Source organism: Oncorhynchus mykiss, chromosome 10, assembly GCF_013265735.2.
Source record: "Oncorhynchus mykiss isolate Arlee chromosome 10, USDA_OmykA_1.1, whole genome shotgun sequence".
Classification (NCBI taxonomy): Eukaryota; Metazoa; Chordata; class Actinopteri; order Salmoniformes; family Salmonidae; genus Oncorhynchus; species Oncorhynchus mykiss.
The window spans coordinates 39,760,123-39,786,519 of NC_048574.1; the positions used below are offsets into that span (position 1 = coordinate 39,760,123).

Below are 26,397 nucleotides of genomic sequence, written 5' to 3' on the forward strand. Positions count from 1 at the left end.
TCAGAGGGTGAGTTGGGTGGGTTGTCTATGCTGGTGGCCCTCGTGGTAGGTGTGGATGAAGTGACAGATTTCTGGCAGCAGCTGCTTCACCAGCATGGTCTCGTCCAGACGCATGCAGTCCTTCGGTTGCTGAGGGATGGAAAAGAAGAAAACCTTTAAATCGATGTCCGCACTGCCCTCTTAACCCAGAGGAGAGAAACCACTGATAGCTGAGGATGAGGATCAAAGCCATCCCACACAGAGAATGGTCAGTCAGGCTCCAGTGACAAGGCTGGCATCCCTGAACAACTACACCGTGGACAGTGCGGAGCACCACGAAAGCAGAGAGAGCTCTGCATAAAAATGAAGTCACACATTCAGTGTTTTCTAAGCGCCTACTTTTCCACTTCATAAATTAACTAGGATTCTTTTCATTTAAAAAGTTCAATTCCCTCGTTAGAAAAGTCTGTATAGCCTTCTCCCGCTAGAATGAACGATACACCGTACATCTTCTAGTAATCTATTGATAGAACAGGCGCCTGTCAGTCACAAAGTGAGCGATGACAAGGTAACTGCTGGTTTGTCAGTCTGCTGTCTGTCCTGCCTCTCGGTATCCGTGTTATTTATGTTTGCTGTGGTTGGCTGCAGTCAAAATGTATTTTCACGGAGCAGGGAGAGCATGGCGCTTCATCGTCCCCTGTGAGTGAATTTATAAGTCCCATGTAAGTGGTAACAATTAATTGAAATCCACTTAATTAATGTTTAGCACAAATTAATTTAATTTATTTAGCGTGTTTCATATAGCCAGCCAAGGAGTGAGGGCGCAAAGGCTATTTACTGTGCTTTGATTGACGACCGAACAGCAAGTGTTTTAACAGCAGACTAGTTTATAAAAAGGTGTCGAACTGACTGAATAAAGTCAATATCCTATATCCCTTTGCTATTCATACAACATAGTTAAATGTCCATGGTATCGCATCGGGACAAGTAAACCAAATCTTGCTTTTATTTTCCTAAGATTTGAAGTCCATGTCGACACTTGCCAGTGACCGCTAAAGTGACTTGTCAGTGTAGCTTAGTGATGAGTTGTTCACAAGTGACAGCCATTTTTGAACAGATCTTTTAGGTGAATGTTGGCACTGAGTCGGAGAGAGAGCTGTTCATTTGGCTCCCTAATTTACATAGTGTTAGGCTACTACTGCTTTTTGGTGATTATCTGCAGATAAAACATGAAAACATTTAATTAAGATGTTGAATCCTCACTGCAGGAACAGTAAGCATGCCGAGAAAAAGCCTCATTTTGGTCCAAAATACTGCTGATGCTTTCTGTGTAGCCAAGCACATGTTTAACCTGTTTCATTCTTCAAGCATACCTGTAGGTCTATAATGGGCCCCTGACTTCGTATAAAATGGGGGTGCACAATCTGTGGGTCATCCCCCTGAAAATGTTGTTTCTCAACAAGGAATCCATGTTTACTTTACAGAACACAACCTTTTGTCTTAGGTTTTTGCCACAATAAATTCAAAGAGTAGACTACACTAGTTTTTCTGATGAATCTACTGCCCTCCCTCAAAGTCCACCCGCAGTGATTGATTGACAGGTCTGACCCCCTACCAACTCTGTGACTCACAAGCAACCTGCTCCCTCCCCTGACAATCCCACCCACAGTGATTGACAGGCCAAACTGTTAAAGGGATAGTTCACCCAAATTAGGGTCCACAGTCAGAGCCAATAAAATACATAATTTGAAGAACAAACATTGTGGCAATTCATATCTTGCAGTAAAACTAGCAGAAAATGTTAAACAAAAGGTTCTTACTTAGAAAATAGTCCTGAACATATTAGGGTCGGGACGATACCAGTATCACGATAGTATCATGGCAAGGAAACAAAACAAGAAGCGGATTTAACTTCATTAGGAGAATAGCCCCAATGTTGGAAACAAAATCATTATGTTGTCATCCAGAGTCACATTTACTTATTTTCCAAGCTTTAGCACAATATTTTGCATACAGCAGGTTTTTAAAGGACCAGAGAGTTGCATGCTTGTTCTCATTTTTGCCATGGAATAAAATATTGCGGTATTGGTATCGTCACAGCCCTAGACCATACAGGCCTAGACCATATCCAAAACAACTTACAACACACTGAATTCTTACATTTTCTGCTATTTTAAAGTCAGATATTTCTACTCAATACCACAACTCATTTCCCCAATCTAGGAGGCAGTCGTTAAAGAATTCAACAATTTAGCTGTGTATTTCAGATGGAATCAAGGCATTAGAATGTACCAGAGGGTCCACCAAAATAGTTTGTTCTGCATTTTTCCCCCTGGGATCTGCCATTACCCCCAGCACACCGTGGGAGGACTGGGGACAAAGAGGGTTCTACTTGGGGACAATAGTGGTGGATCATTAAGTTAAATATTTCATTGAAAATATAAGGATTTTCTAATTACTAGTAAGGGTTTAATATGTCATGCTTTTAAATTGACTGGCAGTGACATGGGCAACAAAGTGGAAAGCTGTATATTTAAGCCGTATATGTAACTCACGATTCTGAATAAATACCATCGAAAAATAAAAATATATAATAAACAAACAGCTGACTGAAGACGGGGCGGGCCGGGCTTTGAGTCCGTTTCTGCGGTAGCACGGACTCTTTAAAACGTGATGAAATTTGGTTGCTCCTTGCTGAAACAAGCAAGGTGTTGTATAAAATAAGTATTTTGTTGCCTAGGCAGCGCCCTTCTCCCTGCTAAGCAGCACATGCAGTCAGGAGTGGAGGAGTGTACAAAATGTGCTTTAAAAAAAACAAATAAATGTTTTGCAATTCAAAAAATTTGAATGACGACTGCCGTCATTTGGCTGACCAATAACAGTCATCCAAAATTCTATGACCGTCACAGCCCTGTGTGTAAATAAAAAATTAAAAAACTATTTACAAAGGTAAAATAGTCAGCAGATTTCAAGAATAAGGAGGACTTGAAGAACCCACTAACAGCTGTCCTCCATCCGCCAGCTCCCAGTGATGATAATTTTTTTTTGTTTTTAAAGGCCGGAAACTTAGTCTCAAGTAAATAATGAAACATGTTCAATTTGGTTTAAATAATGCAAAAACAAAGTGTTGGAGAAGAAAGTAAAAGTGCAATATGTGCTATGTAAGAAAGCTAATGTTTCAGTTCCTTGCTCAGAACATGAGAACATATGAAAGCTGGTGGTTCCTTTCAACATGAGTCTTCAATATTCCCAGGTAAGAAGTTTTAGGTTGTAGTTATTATAGGAATTATAGGACTATTTCCCTCTATACCATTTGTATTTCATTAACCTTTGACTATTAGATGTTCTTATAGGCACTTTAGTATTGCCAGTGTAACAGTATAGCTTCCGTCCCTCTCCTCGCTCCTCCCTGGGCTCGAACCAGCAACACAACGACAACAGCCACCATCGAAGCAGCTTTACCCATGCAGAGCAAGGGGTCAACTACTAGAAGGCTCAGAGCGAGTGACGTTTGAAACGCTATTAGCGCGCGCTAACTAGCTAGCCATTTCACTTCGCTTACACCAGCCTCATCTCGGGAGTTGATAGGCTTGAAGTCATAACAGCGCAATGCTTGACGCACAACGAAGAGCTGCTGGCAAAACGCACAAAAGTGCTGTATGAATTAATGTTTACACGCCTGCTTCTGCCTACCACCGCTCAGTCAGATACTTAGATACTTGTATGCTTGTATGCTCAAGTCAGATTATATGCAACGCAGGACAAGCTAGATAATATCTAGTAATATCATCAACCATGTGTAGTTAACTAGTGATTGTGAATGTTTTTTATAAGATAAGTTTAATGCTAGCTAGCAACTTACCTTGGCTTACTGCATTCGCGTAACATGCAGTCTCCTTGTGGAGTGCAACGAGAGAGAGGCAGGTCGTTATTGCGTTGGACAAGTTAACTGTAAGGTTGCAAGATTGTATCCCCTGAGCTGACAAGGTGAAAAACTGTCATTCTTCCCCTGAAGGAGGCAGTTAACCCACCGTTCCTAGGCCGTCATTGAAAATAAGAATGTGTTCTTAACTGACTTGCCTAGTTAAATAATGTTTTTAAAAATCGGCAAATCGGCTCCCAAAAATACCGATTTCCAATTGTTATGAAAACTTGAAATCGGCCCTAATTAATTGGCCATTCAAGATGAAAATTGGCCATTCAAGATTTAAGAAAGGATGATGGGCTTGCCTTTGAACCTATGAATGATCTCTTAGCAGATTGTTCCTTAGAAAATATATTTCCCTCATTCACCTACAGATGAGCCTTTCGTTCCAACAGTATGAATAGAGTAGCCTACTGGCTGTGATGGGGAACGGGGGTGGCTGAATGCATGAGAAAAGGGGAGTTCCTTAATAGCCAATGATAAAGTCAGAAATTCTGTATCTAATGTTACGTAATATACACTGCTCAAAAAAATAAAGGGAACACTAAAATAACACATACTAGTTCTGAATGAATGAAATATTCTTATTAAATACTTTTTTCTTTACATAGTTGAATGTGCTGACAACAAAATCACACAAAAATTATCAATAGAAATCAAATTTATCAACCCATGGAGGTCTGGATTTGTAGTCACACTCAAAATTAAAGTGGAAAACCACACTACAGGCTGATCCAACTTTGATGTAATGTCCTTAAAACAAGTCAAAATGAGGCTCAGTAGTGTGTATGGCCTCCACGTGCCTGTATGACCTGCCTACAATACCTGGGCATGCTCCTGATGAGGTGGCGGATGGTCTCCTGAGGGATCTCCTCCCAGACCTGGACTAAAGCATCCGCCAACTCCTGGACAGTCTGTTGGTGGATGGAGCGAGACAGGATGTCCCAGATGTGCTCAATTGGATTCAGGTCTAGGGAACGGGTGGACCAGTCCATAGCATCAATGCCTTCCTCTTGCAGGAACTGCTGACACACTCCAGCCACATGAGGTCTAGCATTGTCTTGCATTAGGAGGAACCCAGGGCCAACCACACCAGCATATGATCTCACAAGGGGTCTGAGGATCTCATCTCGGTACCTAATGGCAGTCAAGCTACCTCTGGCGAGCACATGGACGGCTGTGCGGCCCCCCAAAGAAATGGCACCCCACACCATGACTGACCCACCGCCAAACCGGTCATGCTGGAGGATGTTGCAGGCGTTCTCCACGGCGTCTCCAGACTGTCACGTCTGTCACATGTGCTCAGTGTGAACCTGCTTTCATCTGTGAAGAGCACAGGGCGCCATTGGCTAATTTGCCAATCTTGGTGTTCTCTGGCAAATGCCAAACGTCCTGCACAACCCCCACCTGTGGACGTCGGGCCCTCATACCACCCTCATGGAATCTGTTTCTGACCGTTTGAGCAGACACATGCACATGTGTGGCCTGCTGGAGACTCTGCAGGGCTCTGGAAGTGCTCCTCCTGCTCCTCCTTGCACAAAGGCGGAGGTAGCGGTCCTGCTGCTGGGTTGTTGCCCTCCTACGGCCTCCTCCACATCTCCTGATGTAATGGCCTGTCTCCTGGTAGCGCCTCCATGCTCTGGACACTACGCTGACAGACACAGCAAACCTTCTTGCCACAGCTCGCATTGATTTTTCCATCATGGATGAGCTGCACTACCTGAGCCACTTGTGTGGGTTGTAGACTCTGTCTCATGCTACCACTAGAGTGAAAGCACCCGCCAGCATTCAAAAGTGATCAAAACATCAGCCAGGAAGCATAGGACTAGAAGAATATAACTTTTTTAGCAGTGTATTTTTCTCTCACAAAGTGTACATAGTAATTCTTATGACAACCTAAGGACACAGTCTATCCATTGCATAAGAACAATTATTGTTTTACTATACAGAACAAAAATATAAATGCAACATTTTCAATGATTTTACTGAGTTACAGTTCCTATAAGGAAATCAGTCAATTGAAATGAATTCATTAGGCCCTAATCTATGTATTTCACATGACTGGGCAGAGAAGCGCAGCCATGGGTGGGCCTGGGAGGCCAAAGGCCCACCTACTTGGGAGCCAGGCCTACCCACTCAGAATAAGTTTTTCTCTGAAAAAGGGGACAGAAATACTCCTCAGTTTCATCAGCTGTCCGGGTGGCTGGTCTCAGACGATCCCGCATGTAAAGAAGTTGGATGTGGAAGTCCTGGGCTGGTGTGGATACATGTGCTTGTGATGTACTGCCAAATTCTCTAAAATGACTTTGGAGGTGGCTCATGGTAAAGAAATTAACATACAATTTTCTGGCAACAGCTCTGTTGGACCCTCCTGCAGTCAGCATGCCAATTGCACACTCCCTCAAAACTTGAGACATCTGTGGAATTGTGTTGTGTGACAAAACTGAACATTTTAAAGTGGCCTTTTATTGTCTCCAGCACAAAGTGCAGCTGTGTAATGATACTGCTGTTTAATCATCTTGATACGCAACACCTGTCAGGGGGATGGATTATCTTGACAAAGGAGAAATTCTTACTAAAATGTGTGCACAAAATTTAAGAGAAATAATTGTTTTTGTACATATGGAAAATGTATGGGGTATGGAAAATGTATGGGATATTTTATTTCAGCTCATAAAACAGGGAACAACACTTTACATGTTGCATTTATCAAAGCCAAAGCTAGATTTGCTTTGTAGGAGTTAGCTAAAATGCTAAAGTTGTCAGTGATGAAATTCAAACACGTAACTTTTGGGTTGCTAGTAAGTAACCTTCTATCAATCTTATGTAACCACACCGAACATAACATACCCATTTGAGTGTCCCGGATTTACGTTTACCATGTTACTAGTCTATAAAATCAGAAGTGTGTTCAGTTCGCTTGATCGTTTGCTACGTTGCAGAACGGTTTGTACTGAATGTACGTTCTTGAACAGACTTTGAGGTGCATCTGCTCCCGTTTGGTGGGTGTGGCTAGAAACAATGAGTGATGCATTTAAAGGGAAGTGACCATGCTGACAGCGTTCCCGAACCTCCCTGGTTTTCAACTGGTAGTTCAGTACAGCACCGTTTCCGTTCAATTGAACATTCCAGAACATTAAAAACGTACTGAAAGCAGGCCACTCGAGCACACCGACATTGCGCAAAATAGTACGCAGCATCATCTGGACAAAAGTGAAACATTCACCTTCTGCTGCCATTTCTGTCAAGACGTCTACGCATACAGTTTGACGCATACGTCAACGTATGCACCACACCGAACGCACTGCAACTGCTTCTGCAGCGCAATGCTGCAATGAAAACGCAGCGTTTCATTGGAAATGAATGTAATACCGGTGTACCAAAATGCAATGAGCTGTCAACAGCGTCAATTCCCATACACTGCAGTTTATGCCAATTTAAATTGTCATGAGAATCCATATAAACAGTTGTATTTGTTATGTTCGCTATGCAGCCCTTGTATATTTGACTACTTGAGCAACGTCAGCGTATTTCCAGGCACTATAGTTTAATTTAGACTAAACAGTATCCTCAATCCAGAATGACTGGGTTTATCACCTCTTTAGGGCATCACTATGGTGCCACCGACGGAAGGCAGGTTGAGAACATTCATAATAACCACATGATGCGACCGAGTGACAGAGGTGCAACCTATTGACCCTTTTCCAGTACACAACACACTGACATCAGGCAGAGATATGCGTGACTCTTGGCGGCAGTAAGAAAGCCATCGCAATCTGCGCCTATTCAACATAGCCTAGATTTATGTTTTTATTATTTCTAAACAAAATACGTTTTTGGGGTTCTCATATGCTAACAATTGTTTTGATTCTTGCGTGAACAGTCTCTAACGCTCCAATCACACCTACAGCGTCATTGCATTTTGGTACACCAGAAGTACATTCATTTCCAATGAAACGGCTGCGTTTGCCTCGCAGCATTGCGTTGCACAGGCAGTTGCAGTGCGTTCGGTGTGGTGCATAATGTATGCATCAAACTGTATGCATAGACCTCTTGACAGAAATGTTAGCAGAAGGTGAATGTTGAGCTTTTGTTGCAGACATATCCAGATGATGCTGCGTACTATTTTGCACAATGACAATGACGCTGTCAGTGTGATCGAAGCGTAAGATTATATTTGGTTGTGATCCTTGCAAATAAACTATTTTGGAGGCAGCAGTTGTTAGCTAGAATGCTAACGCTCATTGGAATTGGCTATGGCAAAAGCTAGCCAAAGAGCCATTTTTTAAAAGTACAATGCAACTGATTTGCGATGATGAGACAAACATTATATTAAGTAGGACATTCATACAAGCCTTAAAATCCAATTATAATCCAAAAGAAGTGTGAAATGCACTCATAAGCAACATGAAAATAGAGCTTTTTTTGCTGCCGTTCTATAATGATGAGTGAGAACGTTACAGACACACAAATATCCTACTGCTGCAAAAATGCTAACCTCCACTGTTATTGTAATGGTGAGAGGTTAGCATGTCTTGGGGGTATGATAATGTAAAGTGTTTAGAAACATATTATATTCTTATTTACAATAAAAGTGACTCCAAAATGACACAATACATTATTTATCATTCATTTCTATTGGGAACAAAATAATCTGAAACACAAGCAAAACAAACAGCAAACGCAACCAAACAAGTTTGTAGAGTCACAAGCTTGATGTAAGCATTGCGTGCTAGGAATATGGGACCAAACACTGAATTTTTTACTACTTTAATACACATATAAGTGAATTTTTCCCAATACTTTTAGTCCCCTAAATTGGGGACAATGTACAAAAAGTGTTGTAATTTCTAAACAGTTCGCCCGCTATAGAGGAAAATACTCTCAAATTAAAGTTGACAGACTGCACTTTGACCTCATAGTCATTGTATCATTTAAAATCCAAAGTGCTGGAGTACAGAGCCAAAACAACAACAAAAATTGTCACTGTCCCATTACTTTTGGAGCTCACTGTATCTACTGCTGTACATACCATTCTTAATATCGTGTAAATTCAATTCTGTTACAGTGCTATTTGGGTTGTTAATTAGATTCGTTCTAAATTTCTTTATTTATTTGTATTATTTGTGTACTTGATTGACATTTTACTGCTTTGTTAGGAGCCAGTACCACAAGCATTTCGCTGCATCCGCCCTAAACTTTGATTTGACATACTTTGTCATCCAAATTTGTTGACATGTAATGTTACCATGCTTTGACCCTGTGTGAAGGGGCTCCTTGTGAATAAGATGCCATTTTGGTCTCCTCAGAAAGCATATCAAATCACATGCTGCAAAATGAACTCATTTCACTAATCTAAAGAATGTTGCATAGGCATCTGTTTTAGTGAAAGAAAGGCCAACTTGTGCAGGTACTGGTCTAAATAATTTTGGTACAACCAGGCAGTAATGGGCAGCTCCAGGGAGGGGCAAGACAGTGCTGAAGCCCTGTAAAGAATAGGCTTAGCACCCCCATGAAAGAATGTCTTTATACATGCACGAATGCACACCATAGATTGAAAGCACCCCTACGCAACCACTGAGCTACCTCTTAAATAGCGCATTGAAAAATGACTGGTGGCAGTAAGGATGTAGGGCTGCCCGGAGGCCTACAGATGAAAAGGATGGCTAAAAGGTACTTTGTGAGAGAAAAATATATATACTACCGGTCAAAAGATTTAGAACACCTACTCATTCCAGGATTTGTCTTTATTTTTACTATTTTCAACATTGTAGAATAATAGTGAAAACATCAAAACTATGAAATAACACATGGAATCATGTAGTAAACAAAAAAGTGTTAAATTAAAATATATTTTATATTTGAGATTGTTCAAATAGCCACCCTTTGCCTTGATGACAGCTTTGCACACTCTTGGCATTCTCTCAACCAGCTTCATGAGGTAGTCATCTGGAATGCATTTCAATTAACAGGCGTGCCTTCTTAAAAGTTCATTTGTGTAGCGAATCAGTTGTGTTGTGATAAGGTAGACAACCCTATTTGGTAAAATACCAAATAAGCAAAGAGAAATGACAGTCCATCATTACTTTGAGCCATGAAGGTCAGTCAATACGGAACATTTCAAGAACTTTGAAAGTTTCTTCAAGTGCAGTCACAAAAACCATCAAGCGCTATGATGAAACTGGCTCTTATGAGGACCGCCACAGGAATGGGAGACCCAGAGTTACCTCTGCTGCAGAGGATATTTTCATTAGAGTTACCAGCTTCAGAAATTGCAGCCCAAATTAAAGCTTCACAGTGTTCAAATGTATTTTATTTCACCTTTATTTAACCAGGTAGGCTAGTTGAGAACAAGTTCTCATTTACAACTGCGACCTGGCCAAGATAAAGCAAAGCAGTGTGATCAGACAACAACACAGAGTTACACATGGAGTAAACAATAAGCAAGTCAATAACATAGTAGAAAAAACAAATCTATATACATTGTGTGCAAAAGGCAGGAGGAGGTAGGCAATAAATAGGCCATAGGAGTGAAACATTACAATTTAGAAGATTAACACTGGAGTGATAAATGACCAGATGAACATGTGCAGGTAGAGATACTGTTGTGCAAAAGAGCAGAAAAGTATATAAAATAAAAACATTATGGGGATGAGGTAGGTAAATTGGGTGGGCTAAATACCGATGGACTATGTACAGCTGCAGTGATCGGTTAGCTGCTCAGATAGCAGATGTTTGGTGAGGGAAATAAAAGTCTCCAACTTCAGCGTTTTTTGCAATTCGTTCCAGTCACAGGCAGCAGAGAACTGGAAGGAAAGGCGGCCAAATGAGGTTTTGGCTTTAGGGAAGATCAGTGAGATACACCTGCTGGAGCGTGTGCTACGGGTGGGTGTTGCCATCGTGACCAATTGAACTGAGATAAGGCGATGCTTTACCTAGCATAGACTTGTAGATGACCTGGAGCCAGTGGGTCTGGCGACGAATATGTAGCGAGGGCCAGCCGACTAGGGCATACATCTGTCGACCGGCCTACTAGCCCATTTCCAACCACCTGGAACTCCCAGTCATTTGAATACACTTCATGTAATTATAATGATTCACAGCTCCGTTAATGTCATCAGTATTGACTTTGTCAAAATCCTTCGAATTTAGTTTTTAATAAAAAATCTGAACCCTCCCACGACAATCTGAAGCAGGACAAAGTTAGTAATTTTATCAGAACCTCTCTGCCCCCTAGCGGTGATGTAGAATTATGACAACATCTTAGTTCCAATATTGAAGTTTATTTGATGTAGAAACATTGTCGGTACAGAGAGAACGGACATACAGTAAGTATGTGGAATGTGATAAATAGAAGACAATATTTTACATAGTCTACTCTAAATGAAATAGTTTATGAAAGAGATACAAATATTGATGAAAACATCTTTCCCAACATGATATCAACATTCGCCATCAGCCACATAGCAAAACATCCACACACAGAAGAGATGATTTCTCACCCATCGGTCTTTATAATGTCCTGATCAGATCCTACCCCTGTTGACCTTTGACCCCAGTGTATGTGACTCAAACCATAACAGAGGACAGAGTCATTACTTAGAACACCACAGAGGACAGGCTCACGTCCCCTTCCACCTCCAGGATATCTATCTGCTGGAGCAGGAAGTGGCGGTGGTTGTAGCTGAACATCTGGACTCCATTCACCATCACCCTGTAGCACTTGGTGTCACACGTAATGGTCATCTGAAACAGAGAGCCCGACATGAGTGCTGAGTTCATCCAAGGAAAAGCACACGGTAGCATTGCAGCTAAAACACATTCAGAACTAATTTCAGCTCAAATTCTTGTCAATGCACAAAAACAAAACAAAAATATAGCTAGCTTCCATAATACAGTCTACAATCAGGTATAATGGAGTTTATACCGTAAAAGGCTGGCCTCTGTAGAAGGGCATGCCCCCTTTCCTCTCCTCTGGACCCCACTGTTCCTTCAGGAGACTATTACGCACGACAGTGTTCTCATCAAACCTGGGGTTGAAGTGGAGCGCCACCCCCGAGTTGAAACGCAGGTTAACATAGAACCTGGAACCATAAATACCATGATCATGGTTATAAGGCTTGGCCAGGAATATGTTAGATGACCAAATAAATGAACGCTCTGTAGTAGATACAGGAAAGGGTGTGCAAAGGTAAGCCTACAAAGAGTATCACCCTTACCCATGTCGGCCATTGATATGCTGAAGGAATGACTTAGTACTGTATAGCTCTGTAATGTACTGTTTCTAGAGAGGGAGAACTTTGCTGGTGGTGAGTGTTACACAATCGTGAATGAAAAATTATGCAAATCATTTGGAGGGTGAGACTAATCTAAAAAGGACCTTTTTCCTTACCATCTATCTGGATTGTCTGTAATGTACAGGTACACGATTCATAGTACCAATTCCGACCCATAGCTGGTGACAAGCAAATTAATAATGCCAGATGTGTTTCAAATGAGTAATCGTTACTTACCTATCAGCGTTGTGGTTGACCACACCCTGGACGATGATGTTTCTGCCTGGGTAAAGTCCACCTACCATTATATTTTTATATGGCACAACCTGAAAACACAGGGTCCATAACATCACCATATCAACCTAACAATCGGTTTCGATACTAAATCAATTAATGTAATTGTTCAGTCTGCACTTAGTCTGTAGGTTAAAGAAAGGGTACTTACGAAGGACGGCTGGGGGGTGTATGGAGGGGGTGTCTGTAAAATAAACCTTGTACATTACCATCTGAAGAATAGCACCTTTCAGTACATTCTCTAAACTATTTAATCTTGTCAGAGCTTCATTTTCATTTCAGCTTTATTCCTTTAGATATATCAATGATACGACTCCAATAAAATTCCTAATGTTGGCCTCTACTCTACAAATTTTGAACTCTAAAAAGTTGATTCATTTGAATGCAATGCACCTGAAAAAGTCCTTGGGCGCAAAACGCAGCCGAGAAAGCCTACAAAACAAACAAACAGTTGTCAAACAAGTATCAAATTAAACAAGGAAACCATGAATACAAGGAAAGCATGATCAACCATCAAAGTTAAAATTGACTGAATGGAATGAAATCCAGCCATCTTATGACAACACCCACCACAAGGAAAAAGACTAAATACGCCAAATTAGACTCCAACCCAGAATGCTATAATCTACCTGTGTGGCATTACACCATTGAGGAGGAGTTTTGGGACCTGATTTACTTTGATGAGATTTGGTTCGGTTCCGTTGACCCTGTAAACAAAATGTCTCTCTTGGGTTATGGCCTATGCTACTGTTTTGTGAGGACACATATGTAGTAATGTGCTTATTACTAATTACAAGTGTTTCCATACAACTGCAGGCCTTATGTAAATCCAAATACTAAAACTCGTTAACACTTGTATAACTAAGAATCCTGTTGATCAGTCTGTCTGGAGAATACTCACACTGTGTGGATGGACAGGATATCCTGGTTGGGGAGGAGGTGACTGGAGAAAAGAAAACACATTTCATTTCTCTGTGTAGGATATGGACAAACTCTTGGTCAGCACATGTAAGTCTGAATACTATTTATTTAAATGATTAAAGTAGGAAATTTGATTAAAGTAGGAACTGCGGGAAATACTTTTTTTGGACACTAAAAATATGTCCAAAACATCCTTACAATCATTATACACTCCGACCATGACAAGTTGCAACTTGTTTTGCAGACTGGGTAGCATTCCAAACAACTGACCAAGATCAGCAAATCTGTCCATGTTTAAGACTGATCCTTTGGAATGCAAAGATGTACAGTATTCTCCAAAACAGAGGACCTTTCAGATACTCACTGTCACTGCAGGGTTGGAGAAGGCAATGGATTGGATCTCCACTCCCCCATCCACGGTGATGGTGTCCACTCTGGAGAACGACAGCCGGTGCAGGTACTCCATGAAGTGAGCACCATTCACAATCAGCTGGGATAAGACATGATTTAGGAGAGACAAGAAAATCAATGGCACATGGAGGAAAAATAATGAGGGTTTGAATCTTTTTTGCTCTAAAACAGAGATACAATGCAATTCAATCCACAGTAAAAAAAAATGTGTAGCCTAAGTATAAGTGATAAAAGTCTCCTGACCGAATATGAATCTCTGTTGACCAGGAACATGAGGGTAAAGTTGGCCCCCCGGGTCATGGATGCTGGGTATTCACGCTCCTCTGGGCCCCACTTAGAGTGCTGCATGGTGTTGCAGATCACAACGTCTTTGGATTCATCATATCGGGGGTTGAAGTGGAGGGCTATGTCGGGATTTCCTCTTGAGCCACATTGCAAATTCACATAAAACCTACAGAGAGAAAAAAGGGGGGCATATTTTAAAGTGATTAGGTTTAACAAGATCCCTTCTGTGCTGATAGTGAGTGACAAGACTGAGCTAAAGACGACATGGCTGTCCTACAGTGAAAAAGAGATGTACTACTAGGTATGTACTACCTCTGGCATCCTGGCAGGACTCTCCCTGTCACAGTGATGGTCTTCCCCTCATGCAGAGCTCCCTGGATACAGCCAGTGAATGGCAATCTCTAGGACATGAAGCAAAAAACAACACTTGACCAGGCTGGGTAGCTAATGTCGTTCACCAGCTTGTAGTTAGGTCGTCTGCCTGATAAGGCGAGGGACTTTGCAATAGACTTAGTTGAAAACGTTAAACGTTAATGTACCAGTATAACTTTAGACCGTCCCCTCGCCCATACCCGGGCGCGAACCAGAGACCCTCTGTACACATCAACAACAGTCACCCTCGAAGCATCATCATCCATCGCTCCACAAAAGCCGCTGCCCTTGCAGAGCAAAGGGAACTACTACTTCAAGGTTCTCAGAGAAAGTGACGTGACTGTTCAGGGGTAGAACGACAGATTTTGTACCTTGTCAGCTCGGGGATTTGAACTTGCAACCTTTCGGTTGCAATGCTCGGTTGCAGTCCAATGCTCTAACCACTAGGCTACCCTGCCGCGAACACCGCGAGCTAGCCATTTCACATCCGTTACACTAACAATGGCCACATCAAGCATTGTGTAACCAATAACAATCTAAATGGTTAGTTTCCTTTCTCCTTACCTTCTTTCATTAATTATATCAATCACTTAAGGTTTTAAGTGTCAAAGGTGGATATGAAAATGACAGCAAATAGACAGACCTATTCAATGTTTTTCAGTCCTGTTCTAGTCCACTAAACTCATCACTAGCAGACCCATTACAACTCATTTTAGTTGCATCGGATGTGCTAGTGCGTGCTGGGCTAGAGGAAAATCTGTGGGTCCAGAATATAAAAATATTGTGGACATTACACCAACAATAATCACCAAAATGACTCCTGAAACTCAAACATAATGGGGGCTAAAAAAAAGACATGTAAATACTGTCAAATTAGATTTTTACCGGATTGAAGAAGGGTTGCTGACAAGCCATGCTCCAGTGTGTCTGTGCGACTGTTTGGTGAATCTAGAGAGTGCAGCACATCGAGGTCCGGCGGTTCTCTTCTGCCACGTTCAAAACAACTGGAAACTTGGAAACTGGAAACAACTGGAAAATTGGTTGACCGTCCAAATCGATAATTCCAGGTCGGAGCTAGTATTTTTTCCGAGTTCCGATTTGTTTGAACAAAATGATGTCGGAGATTTTCGAGTTCCCAGTTGTGTTGAACGCGGCATTCGTAAATTATTTTGTATTTTGTTTCCTCTTCCTTAAGTTTCGTTTCTCAGAAAATGACTCATGCGGTCATCGTTGTTATACGTATTTTCTGGTAGGGAGACTGAGTCGGATGCACTCTCATGTACAGATAGAGACGATAGCAACAAATCATTCCAAGCAAACAGTTTGAACCGCACTTATTCAATCTTCCATAATCAAAATTATACCAAATCGTTAATTTTATTTTCTTGCCTTATCAAAAATGACTTTGATATCACAGGTGAGGTCGCAGAGGATGCAGTAGCCTAACGGGTATGCTGTTTAGCGAATGTTCAATTGTTAAAGCAAGATGTGTTCACGGTCATGACTTACAAACAGCACACACACAAATTGATCAAATTGAGGTGACTAAACTGCTTGGGAGTAATCCTGGATTGTAAACTGTTATGGTCAAAACATATTGATACAACAGTAGCTAAAATGGGGAGAAGTCTGTCCATAATAAAGCACTGCTCTGTCTTCTTAACAGCACTCTCAACAAGGAATGACTTACAGGCTCTTGTTTTATTGCACCTGGACTACTGCCCAGTCATGTGGTCAGGTGCTACAAAGAGGGACTAAGGAAAATTGCAATTAGCTCAGAATAGGGCAGCACGGCTGGCCCTTGGATATACACAGAGAGCAAACATTAATAATATGCATGTTAATCTCTCCTAGCTCAAAGTAGAGGAGAGATTGACTTCATCACTACTGGTTTTTGTGAGAGGTATTGTCATGTTGAAAGCACCGAGCTGTTAGTTTAAACGACTAACACACACACAGCTCAGACACCCATGCATACCCCAAAATAAATGCCACCAGAGTAGAGGTAGACCGATTCCGATTTTTCAATGCCGATAACGATTATTGGAGGACAAAAAAAAGCTGATACCGATTAAACGGTCGATTTGTATTTGTAATAATGACAATTACAACAATACTGAATGAACAATTAACATTATTTAATACATAAATAAAATCAATTTAGTCTCAAATAAATAATGAAACATGTTCAATTTAGTTTAAATAATGCAAAAAAACTGTGTTGGAGAAGAAAGTAAAAGTGCAATTTGTGCCATGTAAAAAAGCCACGTAAAAAAGTTTAAGTTCCTTGTTCAGAACATGAGAAGATATGAAAGCTGGTGGTTCCTTTTAACATGCGTCTTCAGTATTCCCAGTTAAGAAGTTTTAGGTTGTAGTTATTTTAGGACTATTTCTCTCTATACCATTTGTATGTCATATACAGTGCCCTGCGAAAGTATTCGGCCCCCTTGAACTTTGCGACCTTTTGCCACGATTCAGGCTTCAAACATAAAGATATAAAACTGTATTTTTTTGTGAAGAATCAACAACAAGTGGGACACAATCATGAAGTGGAACAACATTTATTGGATATTTCAAACTTTTTTAACAAATCAAAAACTGAAAAATTGGGTGTGCAAAATTATTCAGCCCCCTTAAGTTAATACTTTTTGTAGCGCCACCTTTTTCTGCGATTACAGCTGTAAGTCGCTTGGGGTATGTCTCTATCAGTTTTGCACATCGAGAGACTGACATTTTTTCCCATTCCTCCTTGCAAAACAGCTCGAGCTCAGTGAAGTTGGATGGAGAGCATTTGTGAACAGCAGTTTTCAGTTCTTTCCACAGATTCTCGATTGGATTCAGGTCTGGACTTTGACTTGGCCATTCTAACACCTGGATATGTTTATTTTTGAACCATTCCATTGTAGATTTTGCTTTATGTTTTGGATCATTGTCTTGTTGGAAGACAAATCTCCGTCCCAGTCTCAGGTCTTTTGCAGACTCCATCAGGTTTTCTTCCAGAATGGTCCTGTATTTGGCTCCATCCATCTTCCCATCAATTTTAACCATATTCCCTGTCCCTGCTGAAGAAAAGCAGGCCCAAACCATGATGCTGCCACCACCATGTTTGACAGTGGGGATGGTGTGTTCAAGGTGATGAGCTGTGTTGCTTTTACGCCAAACATAACGTTTTGCATTGTTGCCAAAAAGTTCAATTTTGGTTACATCTGACCAGAGCACCTTCTTCCAAATGTTTGGTGTGTCTCCCAGGTGGCTTGTGGCAAACTTTAAACGACACTTTTTATGGATATCTTTAAGAAATGGCTTTCTTCTTGCCACTCTTCCATAAAGGCCAGATTTGTGCAATATACGACTGATTGTTGTCCTATGGACAGAGTCTCCCACCTCAGCTGTAGATCTCTGCAGTTCATCCAGAGTGATCATGGGCCTCTTGGCTGCATCTCTGATCAGTCTTCTCCTTGTATGAGCTGAAAGTTTAGAGGGACGGCCAGGTCTTGGTAGATTTGCAGTGGTCTGATACTCCTTCCATTTCAATATTATCGCTTGCACAGTGCTCCTTGGGATGTTTAAAGCTTGGGAAATCTTTTGTATCCAAATCCGGCTTTAAACTTCTTCACAACAGTATCTCGGACCTGCCTGGTGTGTTCCTTGTTCTTCATGATGCTCTCTGCGCTTTTAATGGACCTCTGAGACTATCACAGTGCAGGTGCATTTATACGGAGACTTGATTACACACAGGTGGATTGTATTTATCATCATTAGTCATTTAGGTCAACATTGGATCATTCAGAGATCCTCACTGAACTTCTGGAGAGAGTTTGCTGCACTGAAAGTAAAGGGGCTGAATAATTATTCACAAAAAAATACAGTTTTATATCTTTATGTTTGAAGCCTGAAATGGGGCAAAAGTTCGCAAAGTTCAAGGGGGCCCAATACTTTCGCAAGGCACTGTAACCCTGATTCAGATGACCATCCTACCCATTCTCGATTGCGGAGACGTAATTTATAGATCGGCAGTTAAGGGTGCTCTCGAGCAGCTAAATGTTCTTTACCATACAGCCATCAGATTTGCCACCAATGCTCCTTATAGGACAGGGCTGCCCAACCCTCTTCCTGGAGATCTACTATCCTGTGGGTTTTCAGTCCAACCCTAATTTAACACACTGGATTCTACTAATTAGCTGCTCAACAATACCTTAATTAGCTGAATCAAAACAGCTAAATTAGGGTTGGAAAGAACCTACAGGACAGTAGATTTCCAGGACGAGGTTTGGGCAGCCCTGTTATAGGACATACAGTGGCTTGCGAAAGTACACTGCTCAAAAAAAGAAAGGGAACACTAAAATAACACATCCTAGATCTGAATGAATGAAATATTCTTATTAAATACTTTTTTCTTTACATAGTTGAATGTGCTGACAACAAAATCACACAAAAATTATCAAAATAAATCAAATTTATCAACCCATGGAGGTCTGGATTTGGAGTCACACTCAAAATTAAAGTGGAAAACCACACTACAGGCTGATCCAACTTTGATGTAATGTCCTTAAAACAAGTCAAAATGAGGCTCAGTAGTGTGTGTGGCCTCCACGTGCCTGTATGACCTCCCTACAACGCCTGGGCATGCTCCTGATGAGGTGGCGGATGGTCTCCCGAGGGATCTCCTCCCAGACCTGGACTAAAGCATCCGCCAACTCCTGGACAGTCTGTGGCGTTGGTGGATGGAGCGAGACATGATGTCCCAGATGTGCTCAATTGGATTCAGGTCTGGGGAACGGACGGGCCAGTCCATAGCATCAATGCCATACTCTTGCAGGAACTGCTGACACACTCCAGCCAAATGAGGTCCAAAAATTGTCTTGCATTAGGAGGAACCCAGGGCCAACCGCACCAGCATATGGTCTCACAAGGGGTCTGAGGATCTCATCTCGGTACCTAATGGCAGTCAAGCTACCTCTGGTGAGCACATGGAGGGATGTGCGCCCTCCCCAAAGAAATGGCACCCCACACCATGACTGACCCACCGCCAAACCGGTCATGCTCGAGGATGTTGCAGGCAGCAGAACGTTCTCCACGGCGTCTCCAGACTCTGTCACGTCTGTCACGTGCTCAGTGTGAACCTGCTTTCATCTGTGAAGAGCACAGGGCGCCAGTGGCGAATTTGCCAATCTTGGTGTTCTCTGGCAAATGCCAAACGTCCTGCACGGTGTTGGGCTGTAAGCACAACCCCCACCTGTGGACATCGGGCCCTCATACCACCCTCATGGAGTCTGTTTCTGACCGTTTGAGCAGACACATGCACATTTGTGGCCTGCTGGAGGTCATTTTGCAGGGCTCTGGCAGTGCTCCTCAATGCACAAAGGCGGTGGTAGCGGTCCTGCTGCTGGGTTGTTGCCCTCCTACGGCCTCCTCCACGTCTCCTGATGTACTGGCCTGTCTCCTGGTAGCGCCTCCATGCTCTGGACACTACGCTGAAAGACACAGCAAACCTTCTTGCCACAGCTCGCATTGATTTTTCCATCCTGGATGAGCTGCACTACCTGAGCCACTTGTGTGGGTTGTAGACTCCGTCTCATGCTACCACTACAGTGAAAGCACCGCCAGCATTCAAAAGTGACCAAAACATCAGCCAGGAAGCATAGGAACTGAGAAGTGGTCTGTGGTCTCCACCTGCAGAACCACTCCTTTATTGGGGGTGTCTTGCTAATTGCCTATAATTTCCACCTGTTGTCTATTCCATTTGCACAACAGCATGTGAAATTTATTGTCAATCAGTGTTGCTTCCTAAGTGGACAGTTTGATTTCACAGAAGTGTGATTGACTTGGAGTTACATTGTGTTGTTTAAGTGTTCCCTTTATTTTTTTGAGCAGTGTATTTACCCCCTTGGCAATTTTCCTATTTTGTTGCCTTACAACCTGGAATTGATTCTTGGTGGGTTTGTATCATTTGATTTATACAACACACTTTGAAGATGCAAAATATATTTTTTATTATGAAACAAACATGAAATAAGACAAAAAAAACAGAAAACCTGAGCATAACTATTCACCCCCCCCCCAAAGTCAATACTGTGTAGAGACACCTTTTGCATCAATTACAGATGCACGTCTCTTGGAGTATGTCTCTATAAGCTTGGCACATCTAGCCACTGGGATTTATGCCCATTCTTCAAGGCAAAACTGACAACTGACATTTCTCCAAAAAGTACCATCTTTGTCCCCATGTGCAGTTGCAAACCGTAGTCTGGCTTTTTTTATGGCGGGTTTTGGAGCAGTGGCTTCTTCCTTGCTGAGCGGCCTTTCAGCTTATGACGATATAGGACTCGTTTTACTGTGGATATACAGTGCCTTGCGAAAGTATTCGGCCCCCTTGAACTTTGCGACCTTTTGCCACATTTCAGGCTTCAAACATAAAGATATAAAACTGTATTTTTTTGTGAAGAATCAACAACAAGTGGGACACAATCATGAAGTGGAACGACATTTATTGGATATTTCAAACTTTTTTAACAAATCAAAAACTGAAAAATTGGGCGTGCAAAATTATTCAGCCCCTTTACTTTCAGTGCAGCAAACTCTCTCCAGAAGTTCAGTGAGGATCTCTGAATGATCCAATGTTGACCTAAATGACTAATGATGATAAATACAATCCACCTGTGTGTAATCAAGTCTCCGTATAAATGCACCTGCACTGTGATAGTCTCAGAGGTCCGTTAAAAGCGCAGAGAGCATCATGAAGAACAAGGAACACACCAGGCAGGTCCGAGATACTGTTGTGAAGAAGTTTAAAGCCGGATTTGGATACGAAAGGATTTCCCAAGCTTTAAACATCCCAAGGAGCACTGTGCAAGCGATAATATTGAAATGGAAGGAGTATCAGACCACTGCAAATCTACCAAGACCTGGCCGTCCCTCTAAACTTTCAGCTCATACAAGGAGAAGACTGATCAGAGATGCAGCCAAGAGGCCCATGATCACTCTGGATGAACTGCAGAGATCTACAGCTGAGGTGGGAGACTCTGTCCATAGGACAACAATCAGTCGTATATTGCACAAATCTGGCCTTTATGGAAGAGTGGCAAGAAGAAAGCCATTTCTTAAAGATATCCATAAAAAGTGTCATTTAAAGTTTGCCACAAGCCACCTGGGAGACACACCAAACATGTAGAAGAAGGTGCTCTGGTCAGATGAAACCAAAATTGAACTTTTTGGCAACAATGCAAAACGTTATGTTTGGCGTAAAAGCAACACAGCTGAACACACCATCCCCACTGTCAAACATGGTGGTGGCAGCATCATGGTTTGGGCCTGCTTTTCTTCAGCAGGGACAGGGAAGATGGTTAAAATTGATGGGAAGATGGATGGAGCCAAATACAGGACCATTCTGGAAGAAAACCTGATGGAGTCTGCAAAAGACCTGAGACTGGGACGGAGATTTGTCTTCCAACAAGACAATGATCCAAAACATAAAGCAAAATCTACAATGGAATGGTTCAAAAATAAACATATCCAGGTGTTAGAATGGCCAAGTCAAAGTCCAGACCTGAATCCAATCGAGAATCTGTGGAAAGAACTGAAAACTGCTGTTCACAAATGCTCTCCATCCAACCTCACTGAGCTTGAGCTGTTTTGCAAGGAGGAATGGGAAAAAATGTAAGTCTCTCAATGTGCAAAACTGATAGAGACATACCCCAAGCGACTTACAGCTGTAATCGCAGCAAAAGGTGGCGCTACAAAGTATTAACTTAAGGGGGCTGAATAATTTTGCACGCCCAATTTTTCAGTTTTTGATTTGTTAAAAAAGTTTGAAATATCCAATAAATGTCGTTCCACTTCATGATTGTGTCCCACTTGTTGTTGATTCTTCACAAAAAAATACAGTTTTATATCTTTATGTTTGAAGCCTGAAATGTGGCAAAAGGTCGCAAAGTTCAAGGGGGCCGAATACTTTCGCAAGGCACTGTAGATACTTTTGTACCTGTTTCCTCCAGCATCTTCACAAGGTCCTTTTCTGTTGTTCTGGGATTGATTTGCACTTTTTGCACCAAAGTACGTTCTTCTCTAGGAGACAGAACGCGTCTCGTTCCAGAGCGGTATGACGGCCGCGTGGTCCCATAGTGTTTATACTTGCGTACTGTTGTTTGTACAGATGAACGTGGTACCTTCAGGTGTTTGGAAATTGCTCCCAAGAATGAACCAGACTTGTGGAGGTCTACAATTTTTTTTTCTGAGGTCTTGGCTGATTTCTTTTGATTTTCCCATGATGTCAAGCAGAGGCACTGAGTTTGAAGGTAGGCCTTGAAATACATCCACAGGTACACCTTCAAATGACACAAATTATGTCAATTAGCCTATCAGAAGCTTCTAAAGCCATAACATAATTTTCCAAGCTGTTTATAGGCACAGTCAACTTTGTGTGTAAACTTCTGACCCACTGGAATTGTGATACAGTGAATTATAAGTGAAATAATCTGTCTGTAAACAATTGTCTTGCATGCACAAAGTAGATGTCCTAACCAACTTGCCAAAAATATAGTTTGTCAACAAGACATCTGTGGAGTGGTTGAAAAACGAGTTTTAATGACTATGTGACAGATGATTTCACTTCACCAACTTGGACTATTTTGTGTTTGTCCATTACATGAAGTCCAAATAAAAATATATTTATATTACAGGTTAATACTTTCGCAAGGCACTGGATCACTGCACTCCTCATCTCTGTATACCCATCACAAGACCCACTGGTTGATGCTTATTTATAAAAACCCTCTTAGGCCTCACTTCCCCCTATCTGTGATATCTACTGCAGCCCTCATCCTCCACATACAACACCCGTCTAACATTCTGTTAATGGTCCCCAAAGCACACACCTCCCTGGGTCGCTAGTCTTTTCAGTTTGCTGCAGCTAGCGACCGGAACGAGCTGCAACAAACACTGAAACTGGACAGTTTTATCTGTCTTTTCATGCAAAGACTCAATCATGGACATTCAAACTGACAGTTGTGGCTGCATTGCATTATTTATTGTTGTCTCTACCTTATTACCCTTTGTGCTGTTACCTGTGCCCAATAATGTTTGTACCATGTTTTGTACTGCTACCATGTTGTGTTGCTACCATGTTGTGTTGTCATGTGTTTCTGCCTTGCTATGTTGTTGTCTTAGGTCTCACTTTATGTAGTGTTGTTTTGTCTCTCTTGTTGTGTTTTGTCATATTTTTAATCCCACCCCCATCCCCGCAGGAGGCCTTTTGCCTTTTGGCAGGCCGTCATTGTAAATAAGAATTTGTTCTTTACTGATTTGCCTAGTTAAATAAAGGTTAAATAAAATAAAGACCATCGGGTTCTTGGTCACATCCCTGACCAAGGCCCTTCTCCCCCGATTGCTCCGTTTGGCTGGGCAACCAGCTCTAGGAATAGTCATGTTAGTTCCAAACTTCTTCCATTTAAGAATAATGGAGGCCACTGGGTTCTTGAGGACCTTCAATGTTGCAGACATTTTTTGTAACCTTCCCCAGATCTGTGCCTCGACGCAATCCTATCTCGGCGCTCTACAGACAATTCCTTCAACCTCATGGCTTGGTTTGTGCTCTTACATGCACTAGCAACTGTGGGATCTTATATAGACAGGTGTGTCCCTTTCCAAGTCATGTCCAATCAATTGAATTTACCACAGGTGGACTCCAATCAATTTGTAGAAACGTCTCTAGGATGATCAATGTAAACAGGATGCACTTGAGCTCAATTTCGGGTGTCATAGGAAAGGGTCTGAATACTTGTTTAAAATAAGGTATTTCAGTTTTTTAATTTTTTTTAAATAAATTAGCTAAAATTAAAAACATATTGCTTTAACAATTGAACAGATGCTAAACATTGCCCCATTAGGCTAGGGCTGCCTCATTATATCCGTGATAAAGTATTTTTTATAATATAAACTATTTGTTATAATTATGGAAGATCGAGTAAGTGTAATTCAAACTGTTTCCTTGGAATGATGTGTAGCTATGGTCTTGATCTGTGCGTGAGTGCATCCGACTCAGTTTCCAGAAAACACGCAATACCATAAAGTGTTGTGATTTCGCGCATACAAATTCATTTAATGCGTGTTATTTAATGCGTTAACTTAACGCCTATGCCTGCTTAGTTTACACTCGTAGCATTAAAAATATTGCATTTTTAACACGTGCTTTATGACCCAAACGACGTTCCAGACAGTTTTGCAAGTGTAGGCTAACCTGACTGTAGTAATTGAAACGGTGACGCTCAGATAAGATAGCAACTGCCACATTTTATGCCAAGTACACCTGCATTGCGCAGCGGCCTTTGCCGATTGGTGATTGCAATTCACTTCCCATTGAAATAGTTTCGTTCCATTCCAATTCGTGAGAATTGATAGGTGAATGGATATATTACTTTCACATAAGTTACCCTAGGCCCAGAGGTATTTAAATTGGAAAAGGATTGCATCTAGTCTGAAGGCCACCACATGGGCATACCTGGCTTCACAAGTGCACATTTACATTTAACAGGCCTCTTTGTCTATCGAGCCCAACCTAGAACCTGCATGGCCTCTTTGGTCCATGGCAGCCTCAGCACCACATCATAGATGTTACCTGGTCATATTACCTCCCAGGGATGTCACTAGAGATTAATGGATAGGGTGGCTAAGGGTGCATGTACACTAGATAGCGGTAGATTGCTGCCCATTGTGACTCGCTTGTGGGCGTGCAGGTAGCATATGGCAGAACGTTCCATTGTGCGTCAAGAATTCAGCATAGCAGGTTTGTTATTAAATGGGTACATAGTCTATAGTAATATCCTCTAAAACGCTCTGTTGACAAACAAACGTTGCTGCCCTGTTTCCAATTGTCCACATGGCTGGGAGAACCTATTCAAGTAAGTAAATACATTTCAAAAATGTTTTTTAAAAACGATGTATTAGCTAACTAGCTACAGTGCAGACTAACTCAAATGAGCTAGCTAGTTGGCTAGCTAGCTATCTAGTCAACTTCACATACTGTATAGATAGGTAGCTGGTGCTCCATCATGCTGGGAAAGGCATTGTTCATCACCAAACTGTTCCTGGATGGTTGGGAGAAGTTGCTGTGAGTGAGCCCACTTTCTTGGCTGAGAAGCAACCCCACACACATGAATGGTCTCAGGATGCTTACTGTTGGCATGACACAGGACTGATGGTAGCGCTCACCTTGTCTCCCCCCGGACAAGCTATTTTTCCTGATTCCCCAAACAATCGGAAAGGGGATTTTTTTCACCTTTATTTAACCAGGTAGGCTAGTTGAGTATAAATTCTAATTTACAACTGCGACCTGGCCAAGATAAAGCATAGCAGTGTGAACAGACAGCAACACAGAGTTACACATGGAGTAAACAATAAACAAGTCAATAACACAGTAGAAAAAAAATGTAAACAATGTATATATTTTTTTGTCTATATACATTGTGTGCAAAAGGCATGAGGAGGTAGGCGAATAATTACAATTTAGCAGATTAACACTGGAGTGATAAATGATCAGATGGTCCTGTGCAGGTAGAGATACTGTTGTGCAAAAGAGCAGAAATAAAAACAGTTTGGGGATGAGGTAGGTAAATTGGGTGGGCTATTTGATGGACCATGTACAGCTGCAGCGATCGGTTAGCTGCTCAGATAGCAGATGTTTAAGGTTGGTATTCATCTGAGAAAATGACTTTACCCCAGTCCTCAGCAGTCCAATCCCTGTACCTTTTGCAGTATATCAGTCTGTCCCTGATGTTTTTCCTGGAGAGAAGTGGCTTCTTTGCTGCCCTTCTTGACACCAGGCCATCCTCCAAAAGTCTTTGCCTCACTGTGCGTACAGATGCACTCACACCTGCCTGCTGCCATTCCTGAGCAAGCTCTGAACCATTCCCCGATCCCGCAGCTGAATCAACTTTAGGA

General features: G+C 41.8%; 1 protein-coding gene across 2 annotated transcripts; it reads right to left on the reverse strand.

Moving 5' to 3' along the window:
• Positions 1-11,167: 11,167 nt before the first annotated feature.
• Positions 11,168-15,646, reverse strand: LOC110533869 (galectin-9). 2 transcript variants are annotated; one of them, XM_021618429.2, is made up of 11 exons: positions 15,349-15,646; positions 14,404-14,492; positions 14,050-14,257; positions 13,760-13,885; positions 13,376-13,417; positions 13,104-13,181; positions 12,868-12,906; positions 12,626-12,658; positions 12,418-12,506; positions 11,832-11,988; positions 11,168-11,650 (listed from the first exon to the last, which is right to left on the reverse strand). In XM_021618429.2, the coding sequence occupies exons 1-11, from the start codon at positions 15,376-15,378 to the stop codon at positions 11,504-11,506; spliced, it is 1,038 nt and encodes a 345-aa protein (XP_021474104.2). In that variant the 5' UTR covers positions 15,379-15,646; the 3' UTR covers positions 11,168-11,503. The 2 variants fall into 2 exon arrangements, with proteins under 2 accessions (XP_021474104.2, XP_021474105.2); XM_021618430.2 differs by lacking the exon at positions 13,104-13,181.
• Between the last annotated feature and the right edge of the window lie 10,751 nt (positions 15,647-26,397).